This window comes from Pagrus major, chromosome 23 (genome assembly GCF_040436345.1).
Source record: "Pagrus major chromosome 23, Pma_NU_1.0".
Taxonomy (NCBI): domain Eukaryota; kingdom Metazoa; phylum Chordata; class Actinopteri; order Spariformes; family Sparidae; genus Pagrus; species Pagrus major.
In genome coordinates, this window is record NC_133237.1 from 6449553 (window position 1) to 6466671 (window position 17119).

Genomic DNA, 17119 nt, shown 5'->3' on the forward strand with positions numbered 1-17119 from the left:
AGTGATGACGATGAAAACATTGTTTATTTAAGCTATGGCCACATGATTGTCAGTGTAATTCAGTTTTACCTGATCTTAAGAGACAATAACTTGAAGCTCATCAAACTTTTCAAAGTGCAGATCAAAAATTCTTGTTTTTTTGTGTAAAGGAAGTCATAAATAAACACATTACAAACTGCTGATGAATATATCTAGCTGTGTCTGATTCATCGGCTCTCTATCTACTGCTTATAAGAAACAAAGCAGCTCAATACAAATGGCTTATAAAAAAGCACTTGACCTGACAACAATGTTACTCAAGTTGCCTGTGCTCCATGCGGTTTCTTTTCCTGTGATCCCACAGTGCTGAAGAAATTCTAAGAAACTGTGGGGTTCTGACTGTGACGGCATGACTTTCTAGGAAAAAGATTTTTTTTTTTTCCTTAGAAGAGCTACAACAGCAGAGCTAGCCCCCCCGAAACACGGAGGAAAAAAACCCTCCCTGCACGTTTTGTGCCATGTCTGCATACCACAGCTGCTGGATGAAAACAGGGGAATATGCTGCTGCTCATTTCCCAAACACCTCCCAACTGCCACATACCTACACCAACGTCTCAGCCACGCAAGAGAAGAAAGGTGAGATCATAACAAATAACAGAAGTGCCAATAATACAATAGGCTCATATGATATGATCTTGGAAAGATAATTTTGAGAAATTGCAAACAAATCATCTGTAAACTATTGTTAAAGCAAGTGACTCCCAACCAGGGAGCTACCGGAGGGCTAGGCTACCATTTCAGGTATATGAAAAGATTGTAGCTCCGCTTATAAAACTCAATTAAACTCAACCAGCTCAAGTAAAAATATTAATTGGGATGTCATTTAAACATATATACTGTACACATATTTGTGTTACAGAGGAAAGATGGCCAAATGAGATTACAGATGGACATTGTTAGCTAAAATAAGAGATTAACAGTTGAAATAGTTAGCTAGGCCTAAATTAAAGGATAAACAATTAAATCAAGTTAGCTAAGTTAAAAGATAAATAGTTAGCTAAAGTAGTGGAAAGCAGTTAAAATAGTTGAGCTAAGTTAAAAAGTGAGTGAACTAAAAGGAGCTGATAAACAGTTGAAGTAGACGAGGGAGTTAAGTTTATGGATAAACAGCAAATAGTTGAAATAGTTAGCTTATAGTAGGCTAGTAGATAAACAATTACAATTGTTAGCAGTGGATAAACAGTTGAAACAGCTAAAGGGAGTGGATAAACACAACTATATGCATTTTCATATGATTAATAGTGTAAAAAGTTTATAAGGAAATATTCAGAATATATCTGGATCTTGACAGGTGGTTCTATTGAAGGGGTTTGCACTCATTTAATATGGTTGTAGGGTCATTAACCAAAAAAATAACCACCGGTAAAGCATCACTGACATAATTGGACATACCCTCATACATATTTTACATACTTCCCCTCTTAATTTCTGCTCATTATCATACTTTGCTCTCATACGGTCAGCCGCCATGTTGTTTTCTCTATCCTGTATTTTGTTTTCCCTTTCTCTTCTCAACACTGTCTGTGAAAATGTAAAAACATGAGGAAAAAGCTCAACGCAAAGGCGTCTGGTTAAAAATGAAAGAAACAGTCAGCTGTGATATGAATGTTAACAAACAGCATCAAAGTCAGTTCAGATGTGAGTCTTCAAAAATGAAGCCAGACCACAGTGATTCTATAATAAATAGAAGCATTTATTTATGTACAGCAAATTCAAGTTTACAACAAAGACTAAAACGCTGACATCATTACAAAAAAACAGTAAAGAACAAATATTTACACTTATGAACATTATATTTACACACTTAATCTGCACTGTTAGTTGGTGAATGTAAAATTACTTTACGTACAGCTTCTCTAGCCCTTTTTCTACCTACAAGCCTCTCAGTGGTGATTAACCCACATTGCAATAACGTCTTCGTTAGGTGTAACCTCACCTGCATGTAACACTGCCACATCCCTCATACAATTCACTGTAAACAGGCAGACACACTGAGTTCATTAGCACCAACGTGAAAATGTGGACAAATAAGTCGTGAAAAAGGCACACATTTGTCAGCAAATACAAATAAATGAGCTCAAACAGCCGGTGTGCTTTAAAAAACATGATCGGGCACGTGGCTTTCTTTTGTCAAGAATGCTGGTATAAGGCAAGTTCAAGTTCAGGTCCTAAGGGGCATGTAAATACACACGTGTCATGGTACAGGGCATTAGACACGGGCCACACGTGTTTGCATCAAAGCTTTTTTGGTCTTTGAGGAATTCCTATGCCCCTCTTTGGGGGGGCCCGGGAGGGAAAATTTAAAGATGGCTCTCCAATGCACAGACAGCCGATCACAAATCAGGTGAGGAAGAACTCCGAAACAACAGACAGCTGCTGAAGAGCGCTGTGTTGTGACCATGTGTAACATCTGAGGCTGTCCCAGAATACATAATAAAGCAAGGCACAAACACAGGGTGCCTCCATTGAGGTTAACTACAGCAGTGTCTTTAGGTCCCTTTGGATGATATCTTATCTGCTCCACCACTGAGGCAACAGCTGGTGTACAACTGAAAATTACTCTCACACACATCATTAGACTTATTGAGGTCACACTTGTTAAACTGGCACATGCAGAATTCTCATTAGCATTACATTCACCTACTGTAGGCTCACATTTAAGTCCGCTCGAGCGTTTGTCAGATTTTCTTGTTGCCAGTGAACACACAGAAATATACTCACTTGCCTTCGGGTATGAGTTACATGATTAGCTAAGCTAAGCTCAGCTAACCTGCTGCTGGATGTAAGCTTATTTTTAACGCACAGATATACGAGTGGCCAAGACAGCAAATAAAATGTGATTATCTTCCATGAACAGAAATAAAATTCAAAAAATTAATAAACAATGATATTTACAACACTCATGAATTCTACCTTACACAAGTTCAGAAATCAGCAACAGAGCGCTACAGGAATGAGTTAGCATTTTTGCACTTCCTGTTCCCTTGTCTCAAAGTCAATGGGTTTTTTGAATGTTTTTATGGTTAGATGTTTGAAATACAGTCGTTTTGTTCTATGACATAAAATATGTCAGTTAATACTCCACTCATTCATTTTGAAGCTTTCACTTGTCTTGCTAACAAGCAGCTAAATGAACTACAGAGGTTGTTGGGGACATTAAACGTCATCTCACCAAACACGGAGACTCATCTACTCGCACGCTTTACTTGCAAACTATTTTATCTCAAACTTTTGTAAACTTGTAAATCAATCAATTTAAAGTAAAATGTGTATAATATAGTGTAGAAGGAAGGTTAGAGGTTGTGATGTTCAAAATTCATAAGAGTGGTGTTCATTTTGAAGATTATCTTGCTGAACAAAATGTGTATCATCAATTTAGAGTTAATATTCTGCAGTAATCCAAAATCCAATGGAAAATCCCATCGGCTTTTTGTCGAGGGAACCAGGGTGATGCTAACTTTCCGCATTAGCAATCCTAATCCCTGCAGCACTCTCATACGTTGTAATAAATGAGCTCACTTGAACTAAAATCATTATGACATTATGAGACATTATGTGGCTTCAACAATGACACGGTTCTCCAGTCATATCATCAGCATCACAGTTAGGATAACAGAAAAAAAATATGAGGAATGAGGAATCCATCGTCTGATGATTTGGTTTGATCTGGTGAGGAACGAGCTGTCATCTGTTAAAAAACATGCAACCTGAAAAATGTTTCCCCCTGGTCTTTTCACTGTAGAGCGCTTGTTTGTCTGTGAGGATATAGTGGTTCAAGCTTGTCCCATATTGGCTCTGACTTCCATATCTTTGTGCTGCATGAGGTAAAAGTACAAAAGGACGTCCAAGGTAGCTTATCATCAAGGCTCTTCTTTCCACTCTGCCCTACAGTCATCAGTTTTCCGTGAAGGCTGGATTGTCCGCCTCTTCATCCAAGCTGACAACTTGTCTCTGATAGGATGGCAAATAAAAAGGATGTCAGACATGTACTGTAGCCTGTATGTGCTAAGTCTCAGTTAAGTTAGTTGAAGAGACTCTTTGACTCACTTTTGGGTAGGAGTAACCATCAGGGCTGTGGCTCCTCCAAATGTGCACTTGGTCCTCGGTGGTTTTCTGATAGACAGGGTTGTCAAAGTGAATGGTGTTGGTGTTCTTCCTCCTGTAGTTCCTCCATAGCAGCATGCCACCGACAGCCACCAGACAAACGATAGCTACACGGGGAAGACATAGAGAGAGAAGTGAGGCATGATTTTAACAGACTGATGCTGTTATTATTTCACATAATTTGTGTTTTCTGTGTACTTTAAGCAGCTGACAAAGAAATCAACTCACCCAGAGGTACGACAATGTACAGAGCTATCGGGGTGGTGGAGGCAGTCGTGGGGATAGCTGCAAAACCATGTCGGAAATCTGAAGGAAAGATAAACACAAGATAATGATACATGAAGCTGACCTGCACTATACACACTGTATGTATGTCAGAGCTGGGAGCAATGCACTCCAGGGACTTTAACTCTGCTGACCTTAAAGAGCTTATTCTGCAAGCATTACTGAAGCGTGTTTTCGCAAACATATTATGCTTACCATACAAACTTTAGACTGATGATAAATCACAGGCTTGTGAGATAGGAAACTTGAGTAGACTGTCATATGATAATGCAGTTGCAGTTTCTTTAGTGGTGCCTTCAAATTATGGTGGAAAAATCAGATATCTAAGACCTGAGAGTAAGCTGCCCAGAATGAAACTATTAAATGCAAGAAACCATAGTTATGGTTCTTCAACTTGCCTGGAGAGGTGACTGGAGCCTCTGTGGTGGTTTGGGGAATTTCAGGCTTCACAGTCTGTGGTGACTGGATCCTTTGTTGAGGTGTGGTGGTCCTTACAGGAGGCTTGGTGGTGCGTGGTGCTGGCTTGGCCACGGTGCTGGTGATCACGATGGGCACTGTGGTGGTCCGGACCTGTGGCTTAGGTGTAGTGCGGATCTGGGGCTTAGGTGTGGTGCTGGCAGGTGCTGGCGGCTGAGGAGGGGGGGTGGTAGCTGGGACCTGAGGCTGCACGGGAGCTGCAGCTGTTGGCACAGCTGGTGAAGTACAAAAACAGAGGAGGATGAGTGAGAGTAAGAAATATGAGCTAATGAAAATATTCTGTTGGATATTGTACTACAGTACATTTGCTTTTTGGTGAATTACATACCAGGTACACATGTCCTCATGTCCCTGGCTAGCATCATGTTATCTGGACAGACACAGGTATATTTGGGGGGATATCTCCCAACTTGAGGAGCTGCCAGGCACATAAATTCACATCCGGATACCTGGCACCAGTCTCTACCTGCAGTGGAAAAGAGGAGGCTTTACATGTTTTGAAGCCGACATAATCACACTAAAGCAAAGGACCAGCACCACCTCTGAAGCTCACTCATTAGCTGGAAACAAAGGGAAACTAGCTGTTTCCTTCTGGTTCAAGTCTTTGTGCTAAGCTAGGCTAACTGGCTGCTGGATGTAGCTAACTTACATATTTACTGTACAAACATGAGAGTGGTATCAATCTTCTCACTAAACTCTCGTCAAGAACGCAGATTGGCATATTTCCCACAACTTCAAAAGATTCTTTCAAAGTAAATGACTTGATCTTTAATATTTTGGGCAGATATTCAATATTTTCAGTGTTTCCCAGTTACAGCCTGGTCTCTGAAACATCTTAGGTTCTGATTTTGATGTGACAATGACAAAAACAAATAAATAATTTTTTTCAGGATTCTGAACAGTATGCGACAGTGGCGTCTCTTACCGGCAGGTTGTTTGAGGTTATGGTAGATAATAATGTCTTCTGGTGATGACAGGTGCTCCGCCACTGGTGTGATGTCACCACCCGTCAGCCTGTTTGCACTTAGGATGGCATTGTTACTGACATCCGTCCAGAACACTTTTTCCTGGTAGCACAAAAAACAACCAAGCGTGACCATTTATGAGATTGGAGACAGTAGTAGTAGCATGTGGAAACACTTGTGTTTACACGTGTAGTGAGGGGTTTATGGCATGTTGTATTTGACAGGCTCTGGGTTTATGTGTAACAGAGCTTATCAGGTGGTAAACATCTACCTCAAACACAGTGAGCCCCAGAGGGTGAGCCAGCCTCTGTTCGTCAATGATGAGGGTGCGTCGACCACCGCCCTGCACGTCGATACTGGAGAGGGTGTGCAGCTTGGAGTCCACCCAGTAGAGCCGCTGGTTCAACAGGTCTGGGAAGGAGGCAGAAGGGAGGGTCAACAGGTCAGACCAGAGTGACCACTGACATTCACATGAACAAATTGAAACCAGACATGAATGCTTGAGTTTACCAAGTGTGATCCCGTTAGGCCAAACAATGTTGTCAGTGACCAGAGCAGTGCGGTCTCCTCCGTTCAGACCTGCCTTCTCAATCTTGGCAGGATTCCCCCAATCTGTCCAGTAAATGAAGCTGAGAGGATAGAGACACATTATCAATAAAAAAATAAAGTACAACACTGAAATCAATGTATTCCTTTAGATTGTACATGATAAAGATTGGCTTTTATTAGCGCTATAAGACTTACTTGCTGTGGGGGTCGACCACAATGCCGCGGGGTTTAGATAAGTCTTGGTGGAAGAGTGTTTTGCGGCGGCTCCCATCAGCAGTTACCACAGAGATGGTGCTGCGAATGCTGTCAGTCCAGTACAGGTTACCATGGATCCAGTCAAAAGCGATGCCTTCAGGAGCATCCATGTCGCTGCTCAAGACCGTGCTGTGACGAGTGGAGTCATCAGCCGAGTCCATCTGAGCTCTGGAGTGAAAGTGAAGAGCTGCTGTCAAGCAGGAGTACAAAGAACAAAAACACTGCTTTCATCTCCATTCTTCAGTCCTGCTCACCTGTAGATCTTCTTAAGGGAGATGTCTGACCAGTAGATCTCTTTGGTGGCCATGTTCATGTCGAGAGCCACGACGTTCTTCAGACGGGGGATCACTCTGGTGTACTCACTTTTGTCCAAAGTCATCTTCCTGACTTCATGACGGTTGGTGAAGAAAAGGTAGGCTATTGTACCTACACAATCACAGAAAAGTAATCCTTTGTTAATTAGTTCATGTAAATGTTTGATTAAAGATCCCCTCCAGACTTGTGTACATACTTGGACTAAATCATGATTAACAAAAAGAAGAAATGTTCACTTTATTTGATTATCTGCTCTAATAGCTCCCCCAACGTTAGCATTCTCCAGGGGGTGTGAATTTTTCGTTAACACTGACGAAAAAGTAACATCATGTGGGAATCCGTGCAAATGTGGCTAGCTAGGCTAACTAGCTTCTACTTTCTGAGTGAAATACAATCTTAAAGACTTGTTGATGACGGGTCCACTCAAATGTTGAGTGTTGTAAAAGGACCAGAAGCTTCGATACTGTTTCCACAAATATCTCCATAGAAAGTTGGGAAATGATGCACTATAGCTGCAGGTATCCAGCCTTGACCTGACTAATCCACACTTGAAACACATCGATTATCAAACTGTTACATAATAATGCAACGAAAAGTCTGGAAAGATCCCAGAGAGCTGATATTTACCGATGGCCTTGCAGGCTTTGGTTGCCGGGTCGACTTGGTAACCCTCCTCACACTGGCATTTGTAGCTGCCTATCATGTTGATGCAGATCTGGCTGCAGGTGTCTGGGTTGGCACATTCATCGATATCTGATACAAAGAAGAAGAACAAAGATTTAATGAAACGCACATGACAGTTCAACGAAATGCCGGATGCTGAGTCATTGAGTCCACAAGAATTACTAGATCTGTCTTTATCTAGTGGCACAGTCTGTGACATGGAAAAGTTTGCGCCAGAGTAAACAGACTGCTTGGCATCTGACTGAAGTTCACTTTGGCATTAAATCTGAGAGCGAACATTAAAAGGACAGAGTGGGAGGCTGTTACCTTCACAGCGTTTTGTATCAACCAGGCGAAATCCAGCAGGGCACAGGCACTCGTAGCCGATCTTCAGGTCGTTGCAAATATGAGAGCAGCCGCCATTGTTGTACAGGCACTCATTGGAGCCTGAGGTGGGAAGAAGAAAAGATTTACCATCTATTTTTCTGCGGGCGTACAGCAGTTTGCATTCTCTAGCTGCAGACACCCTCATTAGATACATAGAGGTAGTAATTAACAAGACAGTTAGAAATGAGAGGCCTCTGCACTCACCACATTCCCTGAGCGGCTCATCTGACCAATCCCTGCAATCACGCTGCTTGTCACACACCTTCTCCATGCTGATACATTCACCACTCCGGCATTTGAACCTGGTCGGGCCTTCACAGTGGGTTGCTGTGCACGAGACATGGAAATAAAATAATTAGTTATAGACAGAGACGAGGAATTCTGCAGTTTGGATGGGCGATCAGGATAGGAAGGGTAGGCGAGATTCGTACCATTGACACAGCCAGTTTCATCACTCCTGTCCCTGCAGTCATACTGGTGGTTGCACTGGCGGCTTCCATGGATGCAAGTGCCATCACCGCATTCAAACTCATCAGGACGGCAGGTAGGATGAGCTAACAAGTAGAAATTTACAAAAAGTGCAAGAGATGAAGACTTGAAACCAGTGACAGCATGTGATCAACAGAAAAAGAAGCATTGTCCAACCCTTCTTACCACAGTCAGCTTCGTCAGATCGATCAAGGCAGTCAGCTCCTCCGTCACACTTCCAGCTTCCGTGGATGCACTCGCCGCTGCCACAGCGGAACTCCAGGGACGAGCACTGATGAGCCACAGGAGTGTCAGGTTTCTGTGTACCGCAGTTCTGGGGCCACTCGTCCGAGCCGTCGGGGCAGTCGACATCACCGTCGCAAGCCCACAGGCGCGGGACGCAAACGGTGTTGTTGCACTGGAAGGATGCGGAGCTGCAGGTGAGGGGCGGACAGGAGGCCTCGTCGCTGCCGTCGTCGCAGTCTGCCTCATCGTCGCACACGAAGGAAGACGACACACATTGGCCACTTCTGCAGCGAAACTCATTGTTTGTGCACTGCTTTGGTGCTAAAAGAGAGGAGAGGGTGATCAGAGTCATGAAAGACCAGGACAACACTGGAGCAGGGTGGAAGGGACAAAAGCTGTGTGGTTCTGAGAGAAAAATGAAATAAATCACAAATGATTGAGTGGTAAGACTGAAGTGTGGGCCTCATGCAGCCTGTAGTTAACTCGGCTTACCACAGGTCTCTTCATCAGCTCCATTCTCACAGTCAGCTTTCCCATCACAGCGCCAGGTGCTCGGTACACATTGGTTGAGGCGGTCTGCACAGCTGAACTCTGTCGGCCTACACGTTTTGGCCACTGGAAGTAAAACACACAAAAAAAACGTAAATGAGACCATCATCAGACTGAGGGGATTGTTGGATTGGCACGTATTCAGAGCAATAACAAGTCAATTTTCTCGTTGAGTGACACGATACTCACTGCAGGTACCAGGAAGTTCATCCGTGCCGTCTCCACAGTCATCCGTGCCATCACACACCCATCTGGTTGTGATGCATTTCCCATTCCCACACTGGAACTGCTTGGTCCCACATGTTGTCAATGCATCTATGACAGACAGATATAAACACACAGTTCAGCTAAAAGGGTTATTGTTTTAGTTATCATCTATCAAGGGCCGATACAGGAAGGCTCCCCATAAACACAGACTAGCTACTAATGAAAATCAGTGGAGTCACAGAGTGTAATAATCTGCAGAACGCTATTAAACAAGAGTCTACAGCCATGCTAGTGGCTCTGTGGAACTGTGAGCATAGCAGTGCTTTGAGCTTATTGCTAACACTAGCATGGCCACATGCTCACAGTGAAAATGCTAACATGCTTATGTTCAGCAGCTATAATGTTCACTATGATGAAGGATATTAAGTTATCGAGTTTGGACAAATTTAGGTTTGGACCCGATGATGAGGCCAACACAAGTTCTAACAGTTCATCCTCTGGCGATCATGAATATCTGTACAAGATTTAATGGCAGTCTATCCAGCAGTTGTTGAGATATTTCAGTCAGGACCAGAAATATTTCTGTTGTCAGAGCTGAAATATTATTGCTTCATTACAGAAATCACAGATAACTTACAGACACTTTTAGTTCACTTGTGCCTCCCTAGTTGGGTTTTATTACAGTATGGGAGGAGCTATGTCTTCAGCGATAGTAAAGATAGTGATAAATCTGCTGCCAGAGTAGAAAGGGGCAGGGAGGAAATGACTCTGGCATGACACACACATGAACAAACACACACGTGCCTGTTGCTACTTGTTTGAACAGAGTAGATAAATAGTTAAACCACGAGTCAAACAGGGATACGTTTGTACGTATGTAAGCAATCCAGGCTGCTTTTATCAGGGAGCTGCTGATAGACCAGGTTCATAATCATAATAGAAATCTCATTTCCGGTGTTTATGATTCCAACTGGCAGATATTAATATGCTGAAGACACAGAGTCGCCCTCCCAACCCCCATCTTTAATGGACCCAATGAAGCCACTGAACTGGAAGCACCAATTAGACTGTACATCAGAGAGACAGCACTTCATGAAAAGGTACTAGAGGCCATTCCTCCCACTGGCCCCGGGGGCTCCAAAACCCTGGATGGCCACCTGTTTCTGAAAGGGGGGCAGAGGGAGGTATTTACCACCAGCAGCTCAGCATTTATAACAAATGCAAGATTAGCTTTTTACCAAGAAACTAATTAAATATTTATGTGTAAGTATTCACATTTTTAAAAGTTTGTGTCCAATAAGAACAGCTGGGAAGAAGACAAATAGTAAATTATGCATGTTGTAAATCATAACAATTTCTTGGTAAAGTCAAACATCTGGTGCCGTCAGTCACGCTTGATGTTTCAACAGTAGTTGAACAAGGAGAGGTTTTATTACTCCAAGCTTCAGCAGGTCAAGGAAATGTTTTTTGCCACCGTCCTGGTGTTTGATATGACTCTGAACAGCCGCAACTTCATTGTTATGGCTGTGAAGTAAATCTACTACTGACAGTTACGATAATCATTTCCTTATGACTCCAAGTAAAAGGTGGATTATTGCCTTGGCCATAAAGACGGTCATCTGTTTCATGTCCTCCTTAATACAGTACAGTGGATTTCAAACATTTCCATGATTGTGTGAGAGAGAAGGAGGCGAGCGACCTCAAACAAACAGTGATAACAACATGGTGGAAGTCTTCATTCCCCGAAACCTCTGACACGTTACCCAAAAACCAAGTTCACCTTGTCTATATATTTACTTAATGGGCTTAAAGTTCAGACCTTGGAAGACAAACTGGACCGAATGGCAGCGTTATTGATTGTGTGCAAATCAGCGCTGGGGAAAAAACTAAAGTGCTCATGTTTGTTGCCCACTGGACGTCTGGTGTGTTTAATTGATTGGACACTGCTCGCTGGTCTTTTAAACATTTCAGAACAACAAATTTGAAAATAATGCTAACAGTCAAATTCATCTTTAACTTTGGTCCTTGTGTGTTTTGTATCTTTTTTTAGCAGGTCTGTAACTGTAAACAGCTTCAATTAAATACAATTAAAGGTGCAATATGGAAGATTTTAGTTGAAAACATGAAGAAATTCAGTAAACTTATCAACAGAATGTGAAGAAATAACAGTTTTTCACATTATGACATCTATGTATTGTGTTAGGGTTAGCCCCGACCTGCCCTGGTCCAAAGCTCCTGCGGTGTAAACACCAACACATCCCTAGCTGCACAGCTAACTGTGCTAACTAGCTAACAGCAGTTACAGTTAGCAGCATTTAGTGGTTACTCTGGTGATACCCTGCCCCCTGTATGTATTGAATATGAATTTCTTACATACTGCACCTTTAATTAATTTATCTGATTTACGGCAGTGGGAAATCAGCCTCAGGGTGAATTACTGGCACTTATTGCAACACCCCTGGGTGACAGGCAACTATTTCACACCACAGGGCGACAGAAGCATCTCAATGCATCTGTGAATGGTGGTGAAATGTGGACGGGTGACAACCAGTTCCAACATGTTTCGGCACACACCATTTCCCAGAACCAACATACTGGGAACAGGTCTGACGGTGACTTTCCCATCAGACGACCAAAACTGAAGGAATGCAACACAATGTGTGTGTTTGTGTTGGAGGGCCTCCACTCATTTTCACAATAAAGGGCGTTTCAGGTGAGGGAGGGGGGGGGGCAAAGCCTCTTGTAAAGCGGCTGCATATTGCATCATGTGAGAAGTCTACAGTGCACATGCAGATCCAGAGGGACAGATCTCTCCTACTGAGATTTAAAAAATGCGAGTGGCGCCAATTCCCACATTATGAATGGCATTAAACCGGCTTTTCAGAAACCCCGCTTGACATCTCTGCACAGACTGTATTCACACTGCTCGCAGCTCATTGGCTGGAGGAGCAGAGCGCCAGTGAATGAAACAGCACTAAACATGCGGCTTCATTCAAACACAGGATGGAAACAAAGTAAAAACGGTACACACATGCTGACTGATGGACGGAGGAGCTTAAAAAGGTTTAATTACGAGGATGAGTGGAGGTGAAACACTGTGGAGGAGATGGAGTTATGTGACCTACATTCAGTGAATAATTGCGCCCTCCCCCCATCACCTTGCATCCGGTGCTGTCAGAGGAGTGGGCAATTTAAACCCACACGGACTGAATACATGTCCAAAATATGATTTATGATGTTATTTAAATATTTATTTCTATCACACAACATCAACATGAAGCACTGCATTTGTTTTTGTATACATCTGATTAACCCAGGTGGCAGGTAGAGGTAATTAAAGACGTCATTAATGAAGTTAAAGTGAAGGACTTACTTGTGTGAACAAGGCAGCAGAGGAGGAACAACACTGGCGCGTAACGCGGCGGTCCCATGGTTGTTCAGACGCACCAGAAGCCTGTCAGAGTCTGTGTGACTGATTCTTATTACACTGTCAGTGATGTGAAGGCTGCGTGTCACTGCACCAGAGAAACCAGAGGATCCAGTCGTCGCTGCGCTGGGGTGGAGATGTTTCTGCTGGATGATGTGAGGAGGGATGCTCTGCACACTGTAATGTTTGACAACAACATCAGACCCATTTCAATGTGGTCCAGAGGTGGGTGGGACCGAGAGGGGCCCAAGGGTGGGAAGGCGGGCTCTGGAGTGGTGTGATTTCTGAGGCAAACAGCCTCAACAATTGGGAGGCGGAGCCTCGTGGAGATGGATTTTACTACGAGTTAACCCTTTCAGCGAGACGGGACGCCCACCATCAATGTCTGGATGCACCGGTGAAGTTTCATCCCCTGGAGGTGAACTCTAGCTTTACTGCAATGCATGCGTGACAGGGGCGGAGACAGGAGTTTGATCCACCTGAGGGCCAAGCTGAGGGGGAGGTCATCTGAAAGTTTGAGACAAAGACAAAAATGAAAGAGAAAAATAGGATATTTCAGGGTTTGCACGAGCTGTATAAGAAGCACATTCTTCGAAGACTTTCGCAAATAAATTAATCAAAATTACTTTTTCCTAAAAATCCATTTTTGTATTTTTTTCAAAATATTACAACTTGCCTCCAGAGACTTTATGACTTCTTTCTAGAAATTATACCACTTTTTCAGAAAAAATATTCTGATTTTATTTATTTTTTTAATGACTGTTTGCATTTTTTCCCAAATATTTCCAACTGTTATCCCTGAAACTAGTGACTTTTTCACAAAACATTTAAACTTTTAAATATTTTGCCTTTTTTCCAGATACTGTACCACTTTTAGGCCAATCTATCATGGCTTTTTTTTCTGGAAATGTTATCACTTTTTCCTAGAAATTTGGTCATTTTTTTCTAGAAATCATCAAAATCGTTTTTATTTTTTTCTCAAAATATTCAGATTTTTTCCCCAGTCTTTCCCCCTATAACATTCCGACTTTCCTATAATTACTATTTACTCTTATAAAACCAAGTTCTGATGACCAAACTTTCCCCCCAAGTAAATAAGATGTCCTCGGTCAACCTGTTTGAAGTCCAAAATTTGGCCTGTGACGGTGTGTAGGATTGGCAGCTGGCCAGCTTTAGCAGACGTTCAGTACTTAAATATAACAAAACAAGCAGTGGTCCACTTCATATGGTGCTGCTGTTATAACAACACCAGTGTTTCTGAGGGGACACAAGGTAACTGACTTATTCTCTGCACGTGTGTCACCTTCCACAAAAATACATGTAACGTTGACTTTTCATCTAATTTCTTTAATCAACTAAACATAAAGTTAACTGACCAAAGTACCTAACAGACTAACAGGCTAACAGACTTCACTTAAAATAATCCATAAAGTCATTACCACAGCTTTTATCTTAAAATCCCTACTTCCTGAATTGAGGTTGGTCACCTCTCATAAAAAAGAAAACAGCAGGTTATTTCAGGTTCAAAGTCTGAAACTTTGCTGGGTCCATAAGATAGTTTACAATGAGATTTAGATCAGAGGAGGCGCAGAGATAAAGCACATCTAAAGAGATAAAACTCGTAAACAACCTTGAACCAAACAGAGGGAGCAGCATATAGTTCAGGTATACACATCTGCAGCTGAAAACAGTTAAATAATCCAGATGTTTTCCTTTAAACTTACTTCGTGGAAGACGTACTGGAACATTGACACCGGCTTAAACACAAGAAGCACGTCAGGCCGGTCGTAGTGTTAAGTGAATACATTGACCCTGTTACTACAGAAAGAGTTGACGTTGAGATAACATGGACCCCTTTGTATCGTCTTTATTGACCGTTTATCATGCGTGACCTTCAGTGTGACTCTAGCACTGATAAATGTACACAAAAACAATCGAAATGTCAGAGAAACATAAGAAACGCAGTCATATAATGAGACTGAGCACGTGAGAGTGAAAATAAAACGTCACCCAGGCAGTAAGTACAGAGTCTGGTTACCTCTCTGTTCACCTCAGAGATAAAAACTGGGCTTCACAGAGGCAACATATGGAATTCAAGGATCAAGGCCAAGACTGTCACACTGCTGCCAGCGTTAAAATATGTACAGCAAGCGTGGCGTCCAAGAGAGAGCAGCAAGATGGAAGAAACAGAGACAACGTGTGTGTGATACAGATATAGTGCAGAGATCCTTTAAGTACTGATGTATAAATGTAGAAAAACACCAATACAAGCAAAAGTCAAGTTCAAGTCCTTCCAAAGGGTCACAAGATACATCTGAAGGGTCCTGAGATGACTCGTGGGAGAGGAAAGAAGGTCATAGGTCAGAAATTTGCCTCAAAGGAAAGACGAGAAACAGAGTTCTGCTACACAAATGTTGCTCAAAATTTGTACTTTTTGGGTGAAATATTAGATAATCGTAAGGCCTCAAATAATTAATAAATGAAGCCATGTGAAGAGTTTAGAGGTGAATAATGACTTCAGTCAAACTACCAACAACTCATCCACATCTGAATGTGACAAGAGGACTTTTTTGTGCGAGGTCACGACTCAGAAGGATTGAGAATCACAACAATGTATTTTATAAGGTCATCTTGCGCTTTTTATGTAAAATCTCATTCTGCAAAAAAGGTAGTTGCTAAATATGTCAAACAAATGAAGTGAAATACAAATATTTCTCAGTGGTGGAAAATAACTGAGTACATTTATTCAAGTACTCTACTTGTGTACAATTTTGGGATACTTGAGTATTTCCATTTTATGCTACTATACATTTTCAGAGGGAGGCAGGTGGGTGCCCCCGATGTGCCCCTCTTGGATGTCTCCATGGTAGATAAAACATGATGAAGGTCCCTCTAGGGTATAAATATATCTCGACTTTCTGTGCACTGGTGCTCCACCACATACAGCTGGTGCCCTTTTTATTTTGTTTGCCACTGCAGAGCTCCACCTCCACCAACTGCAACAGTTTAGTGCTGCTTATAGTCAACAATAACGATCCAGGGACCGTTCTACATGATGAATACTTTTACTTTTGATACTCAACATTTCATGTACATTTCAGCTCTGGTGCACACATTTAGCTCTCGCTGGGGACTCTTTCTGTCCCTTTCCTCTCAGTTACATTACCCAGCAGAGTAGATGGATACAGGAAGTAGAAGTCTGACAGAGCATACTGATGAACAGCCACTCATTTTAAAAACTCTGCGACACCAGAGCCATGCACAGTACACGACACATTTTCTGTCCAGTGTCGGCCTTTTTCAGAGCGTGAACCCGCCCACTCAGCTGCACATCGGGGTGCATTTAATATGAAGTGACATGGAATTTTCAGGCCTCTGCTAAAACTGGGTCCTTTGGGTGACCGACTGTGAAACATGAAGAGTTTTCTAAACTGTGCCGCGGTTAACCTCTAAATTCCCGGTGAGATGTTCACCCAATTCTGTTCACACACACACACACACACACACACACACACACACACACACACACACACACACACACACACACACACACACACACACACACACACACACACACACAGCTCTTTCACCCCTTTGTGAGTCGCTGATTGAAGAGATACAGTAGGTCACACTGCAGGGAGGTAGACATTCCTGGCGTTTGACTTGACAGAGAAAGCATTAATAAAAAGAAGAGTGCAGATAAGGTAAAGTTGCTCTCACACACCCTTCTACTCTCTCTCTCTTTATGCCCAGCCTCCTCCATCGTTCTCTGTAAACACTTTCTGGTTCTTCCAGTATGCTACCCCCTCAGCCCTTTTCATTTTCACTGCTTCTCCAAACAAAACAAACAGTGTGTTGGCTGCAACAGATTTTCAGTCTCTCTGCCGCCCCTTCAAGTTCAAATCAGGTTCCTCCAGATGCCGTTTAACACGTTTCTGGCTTCTGCTCCAGAGCAGGAGTGAGCCCGGGTGTGTTTTGTGTCTACAATCAGAGGCATCTGGTTAGAAATCTACATCAAATACTCCAGACTCACTTTTGCACATCTGCATCTATCTATCAATCACTGCACATGCCTCCTGCCAGCACTGGGATGCTTTTCTGGATTGCCCTGCTGTCTTTGTGGCTCATACAAGAGGAGTGGCTGCTCGGTAAATGACCTATTTCTCGGAAGTTAGACTTGGCC

General features: G+C 42.6%; 1 protein-coding gene across 1 annotated transcript; it reads right to left on the minus strand.

Annotated features, from left to right (window-relative positions):
* Positions 1 to 1711: 1711 nt before the first annotated feature.
* Positions 1712 to 13099, minus strand: ldlra (low density lipoprotein receptor a). The gene is made up of 18 exons (XM_073494969.1): positions 12883 to 13099; positions 9492 to 9617; positions 9246 to 9368; positions 8694 to 9074; positions 8471 to 8593; positions 8244 to 8366; positions 7980 to 8099; positions 7617 to 7742; positions 6929 to 7100; positions 6615 to 6842; positions 6381 to 6499; positions 6142 to 6281; positions 5831 to 5972; positions 5234 to 5371; positions 4827 to 5120; positions 4372 to 4449; positions 4087 to 4250; positions 1712 to 3990 (listed from the first exon to the last, which is right to left on the minus strand). The coding sequence occupies exons 1-18, from the start codon at positions 12938 to 12940 to the stop codon at positions 3934 to 3936; spliced, it is 2712 nt and encodes a 903-aa protein (XP_073351070.1). The 5' UTR covers positions 12941 to 13099; the 3' UTR covers positions 1712 to 3933.
* Between the last annotated feature and the right edge of the window lie 4020 nt (positions 13100 to 17119).